The sequence below is a fragment of the Tupaia chinensis genome, unplaced genomic scaffold, assembly GCF_000334495.1.
Source record: "Tupaia chinensis unplaced genomic scaffold, TupChi_1.0 Scaffold000674_2, whole genome shotgun sequence".
Taxonomy (NCBI): Eukaryota; Metazoa; Chordata; class Mammalia; order Scandentia; family Tupaiidae; genus Tupaia; species Tupaia belangeri.
In genome coordinates, this window is record NW_006160198.1 from 453,755 (window position 1) to 473,112 (window position 19,358).

Consider the following 19,358-nt stretch of genomic DNA (forward strand, 5'->3'; position numbering starts at 1 on the left):
TGTGCTTCTACATCAAGTCTTCTAAATAAGCAAGAATGCCATATTTATTTCTTTTCATTTATTTTAGCTGATTCATTTGTCCATTTGTTCAAAGTTCTTAAAATATCAAAGGTGATTTTGTTGACTGAACTACATCAAAATTTCTCTGTATGACTTTGAAAGCAATTAGTTACTAAAATACTTTGAGTCTAAAAAGTATTTCACATTGGGTAAATTCTTTATGCAAGCCTAACAATATATAGTGATTAAATGTTTAAAAAATAATGAAAATAAATAATAATAATATGAAAAAAATGATGAAAAGCTATTTGATGATGATGATGGGGATAGTGATGTCTTGATCTTGACTGATTTGCCTGATAATCGTGTTGGAAAAAGAAGTGTAATACACTGTAAAGCTATATCTGATTCAATGTAATATAAAAAAATGACAATAATAGTAAATAAAATTCAATTAAAAAATACTTTGATAGTTGGATCACACAGAAACAAAGTTATCACGTTTGTACTTCTACCCAACACTTAGGTATAAGTCTTTCTTGACTATGATAGAATCAGCCTCAAAAATTATGTTTTGTTTTTTGCTTTGTTTTTTTAAAAAAATTTCCCAGAGGGCGCATGTGTTCACCAGAGAAAGTGCGAGAGAAGAGACAGTGAGAAAGCAATTTCCATAGAGAATGCTGACTCCACAATCCCTTCTCCTCCATCTGTCTCTCCTTTGAGGATTTTGAGCATGCATGCACATGCACCATGCATGTTTTTCAAGCCACCAGGTCTGGCACTTGAAGTGTGCAATTGGCCATATGGGATCCAACTGCTTTAATCACCATGCCGCTGTCTGACCTCAGCCTCAGATTAAATTTCAAGATTCATCATGTTTTTTTCTAGAATACTTGTTTGTTTGTTTCTCTCTCTCTCTTCAAGGAACATATTTTATTTCATATCGTTTAAAAATTTTTATTGTACAGGTTTATTCAGTTATTCATTCAGAAGATGCAATGGCTTTTCCTTTTATGCCTTAGTTAACCTTGATTGTTTTGGGTTCTGTAGTTATTTAAATATGGAAGAGCTACTTAGATTTTTAGTCATCTAGTTGCCCATACCATATTCAGGAAGTGTTTCTGAAAGCTAGTAAACCATTTTCAAAGGACCTTTCTAAATTAAACCAGTACAAAGTCATTTCTAACATAGTAAGTTCCTTTCTCCTTATGTATTTTTGACTACCTTGGTTACAAGTTTGTCATCCAATGAGAAATACGTATTGAGTACTATATAAGCAGAAATGGATGGTGGTTTGAAATGCAGAGAATACAACAAACATGGTTAAGGTTACCAAGTAATTTGGAATCTACTAAACAACTCTATAGCCTAATTCATAATTCCTCTTTACGGAAGTTTGACTTCTGTTAAACCTTTTTGGGGCCGGATGTTGGTACAATGGTAAAATGTGGTGCTCTGCAAAGCAATCTCACACTGGAGCAATCCTGGTTTATGTCCAAATACCTGCCCAAGTACACCTGGCACGTACTTGCCTGTGATCCAGGGCTGACAGGACTGGGAGTGTGTCAGTGTCAAACCCCACTGGGGTGCTGTCCCCACTCTGTCTCTCATTTATGGAAGATATAAATAATAAACTTTTAAAAATGTTTACATTATAGAAAGAAGGAAGGGAAGGAAGTGAGGAAGAAATATAGAAAAGTATCAGATTTGATTCTATTGAAGGTGTTTTATTTTACATCTATGGTTGTATTGAGTTGGCCTATAGATATTCTGAATTTTTCTATTCTTTGCTCTCCTTGGTCTCTAAAGAAATTTGTCATACTTCCAAAAAGAACAAGTCCAGAAGGCAATTGTCAGAATTCCCAGAACCTGTTACTAAGTGAATGACTTGAGTTAGAATTCTGAAGTTAGAGTCAGTTTTTACAGACCTTAAGTGACTCCTACTCATCAAATATAGCCTGTCAAGAAAGAGTCATCATCTACAAATTAGATACGGCTGTCATATTAGCTGAGGCTACTTAGGAACTGAATTTACTCAATCCCTAGTGGGATGATATGTCTCATTTGGCAACTTAGCCAGAATGAGAAACTGTTCTTCTCTCTCTCTCTCTTTTTCTTTTTTTTTTTGGTCAAACTTAATTTTTTAAACTGACAAATAATAACTGGATAAATTTATGGGGTACAGTGTGATGTTTTGATACATCCACACATTGTGTAATGATCAAATCAAGCTAATTAACATACCCATTATGAAACCAAGTTATTAAAAAACAAAGCATGGGTTTAAGAACTAGCAGACCGTTCACTATAAATAGTCAGAAAACCTCTGTAAATAATGGAGAACCATCTAAAACGTGCTTCAGGCTACATGTCATCTTGACTTCATTGTTACTTCGCGCACCTCTCCTAACATCTCCTACTAGCACCACTTGCTTTATGCTTCATGTTTTCTAAATACTTCCTAGTCCTGCACTTTTGCCTGTCCCCCTCTCTTTTCATTCGTCTTACTCTCACGTGATAATCATAAATGTGTTTGTAGTCCTAAAGGATTCAGATATTCCTGAAAAATAAACATCACCACATACCCTACTCTTTTTTTTTTTTTTTTGGAGAGGTTTTTGCTATAGGGCATGTACGATCGCCAGCAAGACAGAGAGAGACAGAGAGACAGAAAGTGAGAAATCACCCCCCAGGGGGAATAGCCATGCTGCAATCCCTTCTCCTCCAGTCTCTTCTCAGGATCTTGAGCACACGCACATACACACCCAACGTGAGTTTAAGCCACTGGGCCCAGGACTTGAACCATGGTAGACTGTATGGGAGTCCAGCCACATAGCCAGTATTCCAACTGCTGATCCCATACCCTACATTCTTATAGATACTGCAGATCATCTACCAAAGCCCACCCACACATCCCAGGACAATCAGTATACCTGGTAGATAATATGTGCCTCCTCACACACATAGACAAACATCTACTTTTCCCCAACATCCTGGAATACTCATGGTGCTTCTGAATTATTTCTTTATATTATTCTTTGTCCAGTAGATGATGCAAGTGCTTTAAAATCATACTAACTTAATAAAATTAAGTAAACTACCTGAGTGTCTTAAGAAAGTAATAGAATTATAGAGTCTCAGAGATCATCTATCCTGATCTCATTTTTCTATATAGATAACTTCTACAGGATCTTTGGAAAGTATATTCAAATTTTAAAACTGACAGAGTCTCCATAAACTGCTGAAGTCATTTTAGAGGAGTACCATTCTATTACTTAAGAAAAATGGAAAAATTCAGGCAATCTCGAAAGATTCTCAAAAGTAATTTTCTCCAATAATCAATAAGATGTTTCTTTCCTTTTTTGATAGGTATCCCAACCAAATCAACTAAATTTTCCACAGTTCCAGGCCACTTGCTTTTACAAGGATATGTCCTATTACTTACTTAAACTTGTCCCTTTCAAATTGTTTGAGGGCTTGTAATGGTCATTTATTTTCTAAATTACCACTTTACACATGGCTCATGAACCAATATATGATACAAAGATGATAATGAAACTTTTATCTTACTAGCAGACACATACAACAAACAGCCTAGCCACTTCTCTTCTGCTGATTCTATCTTTGCATAATTGATTTACTCCAAAAGTCACACCAGAGAGCTAGATTCAGTCAATAATCATAACTGACATTGAGTGTTATCCGTAGTTTAGTTTGAGTTATTCTAGTTGAATGTGCTTGAAATTATGATAGTAATAATCACTGCATTATTGTGGTAAGAGGGAGACTAGATTTGTTATCTTGTTTCAAAGTTGCCCATGTGATACACATTGCTGTCCTCATTTTGTTGCTAAGGAATCTGATACTTAAGGAGATTAAAAAATGCCATTTCAGAGCTGGGATATGTTAGAAGGCCTTATTCAGTCCACCTTGGTCTATTTAGCAATATTTGACATATTATGGGTTTCTAATTAGTGTAACTCATCTTTGTTATTTTCTGACGTCCATCCCTGGCTATCTAGCGTTCTGCTTTGTCCTTCATATGTTCTACATGTGTACGTCCACCTGAACAAGCAGCTTGTATGCCCTTGGAAGAAGTGTTTCTATGGGATTCCCTTTATTCATCATCTTGCCATAGATGATTGGGACTTTATTACAAATATTTTGAAAACATTCACACAGTTAAAATAATATCTTCTTCTCCTCAAACCAGTATTCATGTTAGGAAATACAGGCTTATTCCCCACAAAGAAATGAGCTACATACTGGTATACTGGTGTATAAAATCGTAAGCCATATAGAACCAAACAGCTTTGGGAAGTTAGCTAGCTTTGGTTTTCACATCTGTAAAGTACGAGGAACAATAGTGCTGTGTTCGTTTCCTGGGGCTGTCAAAGCAAAGCACCACAAATCACGTGGCTTTAAACAACAGGCATTTATTCTCTCACAGTTGAGGATGCAAGTCCAAAGTCAAGGTGTCAGCAGAGCTATTCTCTCTCTCAAGACTCGAGGGGAAAATATATTCTACACCTTCCTCTTAGCTTCTATTCTGGTGGTGTTGGAAGTGTTGGTATTCCTTGGTTTGTAGACAAAATATTCCAACCTCTGCCTCCATTGCTTTATGGTCTTCTTCCTATGTGTCTACCTCAGCAACCAATGGGTTAAATCATTCAACAGAGACACATTCACTCAAAAGCTGCAGCTGGAGAAGAGCCTTTTGTGAGGGCACTCTGCCTTCAGCAAAGCAAATTGGCAAGGTATGAGATCATTGCATAGGACTTAAGGACCTACTGCCTTGAAGTATCTGACTTATCACAGTGAAAACAAATATAAAATTATAAAATAAAGCAAAAGGAGAGAGTAGAGAAAGACACATCTGTTTCTTAGAAGTTCTGGCCAAGAGTAGCTACTCACTGGACACACGGTCACACCTAGCTGCGAATGGTGACAGACGTAGTTCTCAGCGAGGCAGACACATCCTAGCAACAACTCCATCCCATGGAAGGGAAAATGACAAATTCTGGTCACAGAAGACATCCTTCTAACAATCCCTTTTCTCATAAATGTTCTGTCTTGCTATCTTTAGTACCTCTTTTCTTTTAAGTTATAAGATATGCCCATGCAATGATGGTAGGTGTTTATTATGCTTATCACTACACATGTATAGATATACCAGGTACTCTGGTAAACATTAAGAATACTGACTATGTCTTTTTTTCTCTATCCCACATTTTAGTGATTTCCTCGTATATTCTCTTTACACTTTCCCAACAAATGAATCCACTTTTCTGAACTTCAGCCACTGTCTCCGCAGGATATATCTCTAGCTCCTGCACCCTCTAGAGCTCTTTCCCAGACCTCCTAACTGCCTGCCAAATGCCTTCTCTTATGGACAGCAGCACCCCCACCTCATACTGTCCTAGCCAAATCTTTATTTCCTTTTCCAATCTCTAATCCTGTTTCTCAGTCATCTGTGCTTTTGACAAACTTTTGCAAGAGCTTTATTCATGAATTGGTGTGCTAAATGTTCCTTCTCCAGAATTCCTCTTCTTAAATTAGGCCGATTTTATAGCAAAGATAAAGAATGTGAAGAGAAGACTACCTGCACAGTTTCCATGAGAACAGTAAGAGGAAAGATGAGGCAAAGAAGCAGATAATAGGCTAGAGAGTATGTGGTATCAACCCCAAAGTGGTGCCACAAGCCCCTCATGTCGACATGGAGTAGGGCTGGGCGACCACATCCAGACACGCTGTCCAGTTGGCCATTGGCATGGAAGACAAGGTTACAGCCCTGGAAGAACTTATGATTTTTAACGTGTACATATTTAAAGTAATTACAAGAATCATAGGTATTTAAGGTATGACTCAACTTCTTTCTCTCCTATTTTGAGAGAAGCACATATTTTATAGAAGCAGATGTTTTTCATTTTAGCATATAAAGCACACCCAAAACAAAAATGCTAAACTTGACATTTAGCTAAATTTGATCCCAAATGACTCCAGTTTTTACAAGATCATATAACCATCCCTACACACACACACACACAGAGACAAATGTCTATTTTAACATAAGCCTTAGAAAAATCATTGAATACATAACAGTGCCATAATTCTGCTATTCAATTTTAATATTTTATTTAATTAAAAATATTTTCTATGTGACAGATTTGATGTATTGTGTGTTTCTTTCCTCATTTAATTTGAGTATCTGGGTAATTGTCAGTGGGGATGCCTGTTTCAATGATAATTACTCAGGCTTGGCTGTATTTCTCAAATCCTGTGCTGAAAAGCCTGGGGAGTTTTAATCTTTCCTGATGCTATATAATCTATCTGATTCATTTTGTTACTGAATACACTTTCTGATAGATAAAAATACAGCTAGCCTATTAGTTAAGTGCAAGTCCCGAGTAAAGATAAATAACAGATGAGCACTCTCTACCAACACCTCAGCATGGCGTTTAACAGCTGCCAAAAGTACTGTATAATCTTTTGGAAAGCTTAATCGTTCCCTATTGCACTTTTCAAAAGAGAAGAGTAGTTATTAATCCTGGTGTTCGCACAAAATTTTCACAGTAGATCTTCATTGAATAAATAGTGCTGTTTCACATAAAGATTTTGGTTTTATATAACATTTAACTGTTAGAGGTTAAACAAATAGCAATGTGTTAGCAAGAAGAAAAATTATATTTGGTAAAGAAAACCATATTTTATGGCTGTATTAAACAGTACAATTAATTAGTGGTTTGAGAAAAGAGAAAATAGAAATGTCTTTCTGGAGACTATGGAGTTTCCCTTTTTCATACAATAAGGTTTTTCCCCCCCTTTCTTTCTTAAAAGAAAGTCCTTATAATAGATCAATTAATCATGTTTTATGTTTCCAAAGTATGTTATTTCTCAAATGTGTGGGAGACGTTAACTCTCTTAAGGAAACATAAGACTGTGTGAAGTTAAGCTTTTTTTCTTTTTAGTCATTGGCCTTTTAAAATCCTCTTTCCATTGCTAAAACAAATATTTACCTAGTATTTTATTTTTAAAAACAATGGCTTGAAAGAAACTGTCAAAATTAAAAATTAAAATGTATACTTGTATTTTCTTTCTAAAGGGACATGAGTTAATATTATAAAAGATATTTGAATCTAAATCATTAAAATGAAAATTTAGAAGCCCAAGTATGCCCAAAATCCCAAGGGGAGAATGAAAGAGAAGGTTCTGTAGCATGACCATCCTCTTAGGGGATGATCTCTCACTTTCCCTTTCTCTCTCAATCTCTCTGTATCTCTCCAGTAAGAGCATATGCCCTATAGAAAACTAATAATAATAATAATAGCAATTAAAATAACATAAAGGGAAATAGAAAACATCATACCATCATTCTAAACTTAGTTTTCTACAAGAAGGCAAAATAAACTATAATTAATTAAATAACTTGTCACATTTTTAAACAAAAAAGAGATCAAACTTTTGTTCTCTCAAGCAATATGATTTTAAAAGGGATATACCATGCTAATATTTGCAAAGTAACATTAATTTATGTGAACATTACTTTTAGCAGTAGCTTTGTGGGAACAATAAATATATATACTATTTGGTTTTTTTGTTTGTTTGGTGTTTTTTTTTTTTTTTTTGGAGAGATTTTCACTGTAGGGCACGTGCGCTCGCCAGACAGACAGAGAGAGACATAGAGACAGAAAGCGAGAAATCACCCCCCAGGGGGGATGGTCACGCCGCAATTCCTTCTCCTCCATTCTCCTCTCGGGATCTTGGGCACGCACGCACACGCGCCCGTATATATACTATTTGTATAGTCAATCCAGAATGAACGCTTAAAATTTAGAAGGGGACTCTAGCAAAGAAAAAGTCTTTCAGTAACAGGCCTAACAAGATAAGTATCTGGAATAGGACTGCATTTTAATCTCACATGATCAGGCAATGTAGCTAAATACACTAGGAAGAATGGATAGCTACAGTTCACATATCATACTATCTCCTCTTAATATGATTTGGCACAGCCCCCAGTCCAATGAAAACTTAATAGCAAACAGTTCAAGGTTGGGCAATGTTAGTAGTGTATATAATCTGTGTGGCTGAACAAAGACCTGCATAATATGGATTAGATGTGCAGAGAGCAAACATTCTGTTGGGTAAAGAATTTAAACTTGCCTAATAAGGACTCAACTCAGTTCTGAAAGAGGAGAGCCCCTATGATGTTTGTAGACCTAATTCTTTTTGTCCATCAAGTAATTAAATCCCAACTATCGTAGACATCTTTAGCTGAGATTGTGGATGTTTTTTGTTTGTTGCAAAAAATTTTAAACATAATATAAAATTAGCTAGAATAGTATCTAGCCATCAGCAGGTATTAACAAAAGTCAACATATAGCCAATATTTTTACACATAGACCTCTCTCTTTCTCCTGCTCCCTGAACTGTTTTAAAGCAAATCCAAATACAGCACTTCATCCAGATCTATGTCATCCCACAATCCTGAAAGGTATGGGCTATTAAAAAGAGAACATGACTACATCATTAACACATTTTAATACAATAATTGTCAATAATTCTGTGACCTTTTGGCTCTCACATGACCATTTGATTCCTTCCCTTCCACACACATGTCATTTCCCTGTTAAGTAGAAACTACTCTTTCCATTCCTGAATCTGGATTGACCTGCTTTTGAGCAATAGATGATGGCAGAAGTACTGCTGTAGCAGCTCCAGAAATGGAAGAGGACAGGAAGTTTCTACTCCTCTTGGGAATATCAATTCCCCACATAATACAACCTGTTACCTTGCTTAAGAGACCATAGGAGAGATTGTATATATCTATATCTGTATTTTTATTTCTATTTATATGTACATATACATATATTCTGTTTTATTTTACAGATTTTTGCTATAGGGCATGAACACTTACAAGAGACAGAGAGACAGAAAGCAAGAAATCACCCCCCAGAGGGAATGGCCATGCTGTAGGAGGCCTTCTCATCCATTCTCCTCTTGGGGTTCTGAGCATACACTCACATGTACCCGGCATGATTTTCAAGCCACCAAGTCTAGGACTCAAGCTGCAGTTGACTACATGGGAGTCCAGCGACATAACCATTACACTATCTGCTGGTCCCCATATATTCTTTTTCTATATATGTATACTCATAGACTATATATATATATATAGAGAGAGAGAGAGAGAGAAACAGAGAGACAAGAGTGACACTCTGCCATTCCAGCATTTCAGGAAAACCCAGCTTTCCAGTTATCCCTACCTATGAACTAAACATTTCATTGAAGCCTTCTTGGATTCTCCAAATACACTCAGTTACCAACTGAATATTCCATAATGACTCTCATTGTCACTGCGTGGAACAAAAGTGTCACCTACCCAAGCCCTACACAAATTTCTGATCCATAGAGTCATAAATAATAAAATGACTACTCTTTTGAGCCAAGTTTTGGCTTAATTTGTGACAAAGAATAAATAACTGAAACAATTCTTTAGGGTTAGCAATGTCCAGCCAATGTGCAACTCTCTCCAGTTGGTTTATAAATAATTTGGTTATAGTTGGTTTGTTTGAACCAGGATCTAAATAAGTAACTCCAGCACTCAAAAAGATAATGAAAATATATGCATATAAAAATTGCCCACTTTACCAGCTAATCTTATAGAAATTGTCTGATTTAATATGGTAGCTCTCTGCATATAGGTAATTGGAGCAAAGATCGCTATTCTCAGCACACAGATTGAAGAAGAACCTAGATCAAGAAAGATTAAATAATTTGTCAGAAATTTTTGTCTGGAATTCAAACAAAGATTTTTTTTTTTTTTTAAGAAAGATTTTTGCTAGGGGGAGCCTGTGCTCACAGGAGAGACAGAGAGAAACAGGGAGACAGAAAGTCAGAAATCACCCCTGCCTCCCCCAAGGAGAATGACCATGCCACAATCCCTTCTCCATTCTCTCTCAAGATCTTAGGCAGACATGTACACAAAGCCGGTATGAGTTTTAAGCTGCCGGGTCTGGGACTCAAACCATAGTCAACAAGGTGAGAGTCCAGTGATGTAACAATTATGCCATCTGCTATTTCCCAAACACAGATAATTTTTATTTATTTATTTTTAATTTGCATTTAATCACTGTGTATCTTTACAGTGTACAATATGGTTTTTTCCAGCATGAATACAGTGCCTATAGTTAAGTCAAAGATATTACCATATACATTATCATCAACAAATAACTTTTTATTTTTGTGTCTATCAAATGTTTTATTTGTTTATGCGTTTTTCCCTTATTCCCTCCCTCTACACTTTCTCTAGTATCTACAGTTGTCCTTCCAACTGTATACTTTTCAATTTTTCAGTTTCTGCTGTAGGATACAGATATTTTGGTATGTAAATATACACACACGTACACACACACACATATATGTACATTAAGTGGGTACGTCTAATGCCTGTTTTTCATAGCCTGGCTTGCCTCACTTAGCATTAAATCTTCCATATTTATCCGTTTTTTTATGAAACGTCAGGATCTCATTGCCTTTTTTTATGGCCGAGTACTATTCCATAGTGTATATAAGTCACATTTTTCAATTCACTTATCTGTTCTTGGACATTTGGGTTGATTTCCTGTCCTAACAATTAAAGCACAGATAACTTAAAGTATAGTGCACTTTTTCTTATTCCAAATATGTCTAAATCTTCAGAGATATATATGATGTGGATAATTTTTTTGAGAGGGGGAGAGATTTTTGCTATAGCGCGCGTGTGTTCTCCAGAAAGACAGAGCGAGACAGGAAGGGATAAATCACCCCTATGGGGGATGGCCATGCCACAATCCCTTCTCCTCCATTCTCCTCCTGGGATCTTGGGCACACACACACACGCGTCCGGTGTGAGTTTAAATCACCAGGTCCGGGACTCGAACCTTAGTCGACTACATGGGAGTCTAGCAAAATAGCCATTATGCTAACTGCTGGTCCCATAACATGGATAATTCTAATAGCAATTATTATTAAAACCATAAAAAACTTTTTCTTTTACTCTTTTATATTGAGGTACTTTTATTTCTTAAATACATTCCCTCCACTCCGAATCTGTTTCCTGATCCTAGTGCAGGCTCTCACTATACTTTTCCTAGAGTACCAAAGTCCTAACTGATCTCAAGTCTCTATCCTGACCTTCTATTCTATTGCTAGATGTACCTATCTAAAACCCAAATGTAGCCACCTGGTCTTCTCTGCCTCGTAACATCTGATAATTTTCAAATTATGGAAAGAGATATTCCCAGGAGCCTATGAGTTCTTTTGGAAAATCTTAAAAATTCCTGTATCTCTGGAACCAGCAGATGGTACAGCAGTTACATTGCTGACATCCCACATATCTGACCATGGTTTGAGTCCTGTACCTTGTTGCTTGAAAATAGTGCCAGACATGTGAGCATGCAAGATCCCAGGAAGAGAATGGAGGAGAAGGGATTGTATGTGGTTTTACAAAGGACCTCCTCATGTTGATGTATGAGTAAAATTTTTGAAGTTGCTTAGCTAGTAAAAGTCAGGAAACATTTGAGTGTTCATTTGCTTAGCCATGGAGTCAGTGGGTTTGCACATTTACTGCTGAACAATTACTACAAATGCATTGCCAAAACACAACACATTTTTTTTTATTATTAAGCATACCAAATTATTTTGGTTCTATATCAGTAGATATATTGGAATACAATAAATAAACCACTTTTCTAAAATCAGTTCCAGGAAAATTTGAATAGAAAGTCAATTAATGTAAACTTCAATAATACCCTAAAGCCAAACTAAACTTCAAGTAAGCAAAAACTTTAATAGTTATCAAATAATACCATTTAAATTGGCTATTGAAGTCTAGTAGGAGCAGAGATTAGATAAGATTATCCTTGCATAGCTCTTAAATCCTTAATTCTTGTAATACTCTTCATACAACATATTTTGTTTTGTAAGAAAGGTTTTTATTTTTCCTATAAGGGCACATACACTCACCAGAAAGACAAAGAGACAGACAGAAGACAGAAAGTGAGAAATGATCCCCCAAGGGGGATGGCCACACCACAATCCCTTGTCTTCCATTCTCCCCTCAGGATTCTGGGCACACACGCACATGCACACGCTATGAGTTTTAAGCTGCCAGATCCAGGGCTCGAATTGCGGTCAACTGTGTGGGAATTCAGTGATGTAACCATTATGCCATCTGCTGGTACCCCATCCAACATACTTTTTCAAAAGGCCTTGAAATCATAATAGAGAAAAATGCTTTACCTATTAGATGAAACCATACAAGATAACCAAAGTTCAGTTATTTTTGACCTACAGAAATGTCAAATGGAATTAGTGATGGTAGTTTGAATTCACTGGTTTTGAAACTATTTTATAATTTATCTGTTTTTTTTTTTTTTCCATTGTATTAGTTTCCTACAGATACATTAAGAAAGTACCACACACTGGGTGGCTTAAAACAAAGGAAGCGTATTCTTTCACTATTCTGGGGGCTAACGGCTCAAAATCAAGGTGTTGGTACTTTTAGTGCCTTCCTGAGGCTCTGAGGGGAAATGTTACCAGTCTCTCCTCTTGGTTCTGGTGGGTGCCAGCAATCTTTGGCATTCTTTGGCTTGAAGCTCTGTCTACCTAGACTGCCACAGCAGATTGACTCTCCATATGTGTCTTTGTGTGTGATACATCTGTAACCAAATTTCTTTCTTCTTATAAAGATACCAGTTTTTCAGTTGGGCCCGAGCCAAATCACTGTGACCTCATCTTAACTTGATTAGACCTGCAAAGACCCTATTTCCAAATGAGGTCACAGTCACAGGTACCAGAGACTGTGACTTCTCCAAATCTTTCTGTGTAAACAATTTTATTTACTACAGTCATATCGAAAGGTATAAGCATAAGAAGATGTAACCTAGTTTATTTCTGAACATATTTACCTATTGGTATAAGCAAACATAAAATAAATCATCACTGGGTTATAATTGTCTTTTTCTTTAAAAGAAGTCTGTATATGGGACCACCAGTTAGTGTAATGGCTGTGTCGCTGGACTCCCACGTAGTTGACCATGGTTCACGTCCTGGATCCTGTAGCCAAAAACTGACACCGGATGCATCTGCATGTGTGCCCAAGATCCCGAGAACAGAATGGAGGAGAAGGGATTGCAGTGTGGCCATCCCCCCTGGAGGGTGATTTCTCGCTTTCTGTGTCTGTATTTCTGTCTGTCTGGCGAGCAACACGCACCCTATAGCAAAAACCTCTTCAAAAGAAAAAAAATAAAAAAAGAAGTCTGTATATAATGCAAATTGCGGAATCTTGACCTAAAGTATAAAGCCTGAGACCTCCATCATGTCATGTTAGATATTAACGGTGCGATACTGCCCTCTTCACCACCATACTCCACCATGACTTCGCTTGCATTTTATCCTTTGACAAAATATAAGGCTGCTTACAATTCCTCAACACACAGCACGGTGTTTTATCCACTCTTATTTTTGTGTGTTCTGTTGCCTCTTCTTGTAATGTCTTTCTCTGGCTTCCTCATCACCCAGCTTCATTTTCTACTCAAGGTCTCAGTTCAGAGACATTTTTTCTTTTCTGAAAGTCATCTATGAAGACCAGAAGATCACTCCCACTCCAATTAGGACCACCACCAAACCAAAGAAATCAGCAAAGTAGGTCACAACAGGGCTATCTTTCTTTGCTTGTCTGTCTCCCAACAAACCATAAATTCCATGAGGTCAGGAACAGCTTATGCTCCATTTTTCAGTCTCCAGATTTGGGCACAGTGGCAAACTAAATGTTAAGTGACCATCTGCTTACATGAGATGGAAAAGTTTCAACCATAGTTCCTACTACCAGGGAAAGTTTGAAGGTGCTGCATGCGTTTTGATTTACAACAGGGACCTTCCATAAATTCATGGAAAATAGACTTCATGTAAAATCTCTGAATGAATTTCAAAAAATGCTTTTACCAAAATAAACTTGTGTTTTAGTTCTATTTTCCATGAACCTTTGAAGTCCCCTCATAATTCTTAAACAGTTAACCAAATTGCCACATATGGGACTTTAATATCAGAAACTTGTCCCTTAAGCAATGAGCAAGCTCAGACAAGTGTCCCTTTCTTTAAAATGACTTACAAGTTCTCTTTGATGCTTTTTCTTTTCTTCTTTTAGAGATTTTTGACTGAGGGCATACTGGAGAGAGAGAGAGAGAGACAGTGAGAGAAAAAGTGAGGAATAAATCCCCTGGGGGATGGCCACGCCTTAACCCTTCTCCTGCGACCTTGCGCATACACGCACCTGTGCCGAGTCTCAAGCTATTGGGTCTGGGACTAGAACTGCAGTCATCACAGAAGGAGTCCCCTGAGACTCTTTTATGAGAAAAATTTATAAACTTAAAAATTTAGAATGATCTCATGACCTTAAAAATTGTATTTCAGGGGCCAGCAAATGGCGTAGTAGTTACATCACTGGACTCATGTGATGTAACCACGGCAGACCATGGTTCAAATCCTAGACCTGGTGACTTGACACACACCAGGCATGTGTTCATGCATGCCCGAATTCCTGAGAGCAGACTGAATGAGTAGGGACTGTGTCATGGCCATCCCCCCTAGGGGTGATTTCTTGTTTTCTGCCTCTCTGTCTCTCTCTGTCTGTCTGGTGAGCGCACGCGCCCTATAGCAAAAACCTCTCCAAAAAAAAAAAAAATCTATTAAAAAAAATTGCTTTTGGGGGGACAGCAGGTAGCATAATGGCTATATCGCTAGACTCCCACATAGTCGACCACGGTTTGCATCCCAGACCCAGGGGCTTAAAACTCACGCCAGGCACGTGTGCATGCGTGCCCAAGATCCCAAGAGGAAAATGGAGGAGCAGGGATTGCGGCATGGCCATCCCCCCTAGGGGTGATTTCTTGTTTTCTGCCTCTCTGTCTCTCTCTGTCTGTCTGGTGAGCGCACGCGCCCTATAGCAAAAACCTCTCCAAAAAAAAAAAATTGTAGTATTGTTTTACTAGAATATCTTGTGTACACATAGAAATCTAATGGAATAAGGGAATAGAAGGATAGAATGTCTTATAGAATATGGAATATTTTAGATGACTTCAAAAACCAAAATAAGGATTCAGATTTTATTTCCTACATATTCAGTAGTACCTGGTTTATGAGAAATGTACATAACATAGAGATGTCTTAAGAGATGAACCACTCCTTTCAGACAAAAATAGCCTAGTTTTCTTTTTTTTTTCCTGTTTTTTTTTGAGGGGAGTAGAAATGGTTTTATTATCAACATGGCACTTAAGTCAATGAAATCTTGTCAAGTAGATGGTGACTTGGGTTTTGTTTCTGCATCTGTCCCTCGGCGGATGAAGATACCATCTTCAGCAGGCTCAGTGTCATCCATCTCATACATATACAATGATGCTATTCAGGTGCAGTGCCGTCATTACTGAAGACAAAGGGTGCGACGCTGGTGGGGTATTGATGGAACTGGCGCTGTCGCTTTTTTTTAAAGTTAATTTACTTTTTTAATTGTTTATATACATTCAACCATATTGTTCAGCTTACAAAGTGAACATTTCAATATGTGAACATTTCTCCCCAGTCCAGTTGATCAAAATATCTTCAACCGATAATAGCACAGCTCCCCATCCTATCAATGCTCTGCCTCCTTCTTTACCAAGCATAGTGAGATCAGAGTTCTGTTGATTCACACTTATCAAATGACAGATAATCTAGACATTCCTATTTGGATCTTGGAAGTCATGTACTTATATATATGTATATCCTGGATTCTCGGTACTTTTAATATTTTAGAAATATAAAATCGCTTCATTTTCTAGATTTCTCTTTTGCTAATAATTAACTGCTGTCATTTTTTAATAGTTTAAAATAAAGCACTGTTTTCTCCACCAATGAGTGGTTTCACATTTACTCTACTTAAATGGTCAGATCTCACATTTATTCTAGTTAAATTATCAGATCAGATTCTTTGTTTTTTTTCAGAGTTACTTAATTCAGTTTAGTTGTTATCTAAAAACAACTTCACATATTTTAGATGAATTCTTTTGTTATATTTAAAAGTTATGCTATATTTCACTTGGTATTATTGGGTTGTCAAAAAGTCATGACACATTTTTACATAGAAAAACAAAAATACGTGATGATTTACAGCCCAATATTATAATAACTTCTCAAGTTCTTTGTAAGATAGGGGTGCTAACTTGTTATATGGAGAAAGAAAGATTATAAATTATAGCAATAAAAATAAGATCTATCATTAAAATTTGCCTGGAATAATTTATTACTATAGTCAAATTAAAACTTAACATAGATAGAATTACCAAGAACAGAAATTTTATAGTTTCTGACCTGCCAGTGGGGGATTACCTAAAATCCATGCTGTAAGTCTCATAATATATTAGCTGTGCTTAGGTAAGAAAAGGTACTTAATGAAATCATTTCTGATGTAAGGCCATTGTATATGTTTGGGATATTCATAGTATAAGATTATTACCCCCGGGACCAGCAGTTAGCATAATGGCTATGTCGCTGGACTCCCACGTAGTAGACCACGGTTCGAGTCACAGACCCGGTGGCTTAAACTCATGCCGGGCATGTGTGCATATGTGCCCAGAATTCCGAGAGGAGAATGGAGGAGAAGGGATTGCAGCATGGCCATCCCCCCTGAGGGGTGATTTCTCGCTTTCTGTCTTTCTGTCTCTTTCTGTCTGGCAAGCACACGTGCCCTACATCAAAAACCTCTCCAAAAAAAAGATTATTACCCCCATTTCTCTTTATAAATGACTCTCTATATGCCTTTACAAAATTGAAATTCTTTAAAAGCCCATATACTCAAGCTTGTTAGATTTCCTAAGTCACTAAATAACCTTTTTGTTTTGATCCTTATTTTATAAACTTGGTCTAAAATTCATGAAAGCATACTATTTCTTCTTGGTGAGTACACAACTCAAGTTTAGGGCTTATTTTTAATGATAATCTAAGACTTTAAAAGGTGAAGTATTTTAAGAACAAATAGAGAAGCATGACATCAGTGAGACACAGATATGCTTTATAAACTGTTGATGATGACGTGTATAGTATTCTCAACTGGACTGGTCTGAGAAGTATTTCATGTTGGAAAAAGTCTACAACAAAATGATAAATAGTGATTGAATGTTTAAAAAATAACTGGAATGATAATAGTAATCTGGAAAAAATAATGTAAAGCTATTGGACGATGGGGATTTTAATGTCTATGTATTGACTGATATGCATGATATTCCTTCTGGAAAAAGAAATGTAATACACTGTAAAGTTATATGTGATTCAATGTAACATAAATAATATTGTGATAATAAATAAATTAAAAATAAATGCTAAAAAGGTGAAGTATTTTAGTTTTTTGAAAGTTTTATTAAGTACTTCTTAGTGACTAACAACCTGGCAACACTTGCATAGCAATATTCTAAACATTTACCTGAAGCATTTTTCTTTCATGAATTCTCTAAACGTGATGGGACAGTTTGAATTAAAGTTTGTCTCTCCTAAAATATAAAATAATCTCTCAACTTTTTACGGAAAAAAAAAGACTTCTGTGTGTTTATTTTAATCTCATTTGCTCTTTTTCCCCCCAACAATGAAATAGATTGCAGGTGGAAAATTTCTGCTTAATTAGAGATGTGAATGAGTTGAGTTTAATTTATCAAGGATTAATTATAAATTAAATATATGTAAATTAAATATGACCACAGATCATAGTAGACTGACTCTACTCATTACAGCTAATTCTCTAGATTTGAAAACTGAATTACTCATATATCAAATTTAATTGTATGATTTTCTAACAATAGCCACCTAATTTACTTCTGAGGTATATTACGTTTCAGAGAAAATAGTAGCCATTCCTCAGTATCTCAGTGACAATCTTCATTATTTTTCAGTTAAAATCATATTTATCAAGAAATACGTGTGAGGTTTCCTTGAGCCAAATATACTTCATAGTAGCAGTTTATATGCATTCATTGAAATTTAAGTGTGTTTTTCATACATCAAAATTATGTGATTCCTTTTTAATAGATCTTATTGTATAATTACCTTAATATCTTTACAGGTTGCCAGAATAATGACACTTTCATATAGTGTGTAATTTTCTTTTCTATTTCTAGGTTCTCTCTTTAGGAGCAGATGTCCTGCCAGAATATAAACTGCAGACGCCACGCATCAACAAGTTTACGATATTGCACTACAGCCCTTTCAAGGCAGTCTGGGATTGGCTTATCCTGCTTTTGGTCATATACACTGCTATATTCACCCCCTACTCTGCAGCCTTTCTCCTCAATGACAGAGAAGAACAGAAAAGACGAGAATGTGGCTATTCTTGTAGTCCTCTGAATGTGGTAGATTTGATTGTGGATATCATGTTTATCATAGATATTCTGATAAACTTCAGAACAACATATGTTAATCAGAATGAAGAAGTGGTAAGTGATCCTGCCAAAATAGCAATACACTACTTCAAAGGCTGGTTCCTGATTGACATGGTTGCAGCAATTCCTTTTGACTTGCTGATTTTTGGATCAGGTTCTGATGAGGTAAGAGCTTCATAAAATCTATTTTCTGAAAGTTTGCAATTTTAAAAGTGAATCTCTTTTAATGCAGAAGAAAAGTGGTTGCCTTATAAGCTTTCTATATCTCACAGATGAAGATCATTTTCAATTGGAAATGCTATAAAATTAAATGTTATATTTTTGCCATTGCAGATAATTCAAATTGTACTTTTGCTAAGAGATGCAAAAGATGCCCCATCCTTTAATCAACAAATAGAACTGAAATAAGTGGTGAACATAGCATATTATGAGGATATGTAATCTCCATGTATTCAATTCATGATGATAAAACTGCCAACATTAAGGATGATTTTTTTCCTTAACTTTATTATTATGATTTAAGACAACAGAGGCTTATTTTTGTTTAAATTGTATAGAAGAGGGCATCCTTCTTCATCTGAAATGCCTGTTCAAAACCCTTTCTCATAAATACTATTCGTGTTCAAAAGGTTCCCAATACCTTATAAAGTTGGAAACTTTAAGGAAATATAAGTTTACATAAAGTAATTTTTGATAAAAAATGCATAACTTTAATTAGATTATCAAAGGGCTCTTTGATAAAAAGAAGTTAAATTCTAATTAATTACCTCTAATTTTTGTTGTATATACAGCTCCTGGATTCTATAATAAGATTTACAGAAAGTGTAAATGTCATTCTAAGGGAGTATGTTGAGAGAGATAACCTCAAAGAGCTGAATTTTTACAATTCAATGTCTTTTTCTAAGAACCCCTCACCAT

General features: G+C 36.1%; 1 protein-coding gene across 1 annotated transcript in view; it reads left to right on the top strand.

Moving 5' to 3' along the window:
* Positions 1 to 19,358, top strand: part of KCNH7 (potassium voltage-gated channel subfamily H member 7) — a 213,049-nt gene that overhangs the window by 94,899 nt on the left and 98,792 nt on the right. The window contains exon 6 of the mRNA XM_027776500.1: positions 18,180 to 18,605. Coding sequence (XP_027632301.1) covers positions 18,180 to 18,605 — 426 coding nt within the window. The remainder of the gene's footprint in view (positions 1 to 18,179; positions 18,606 to 19,358) is intronic.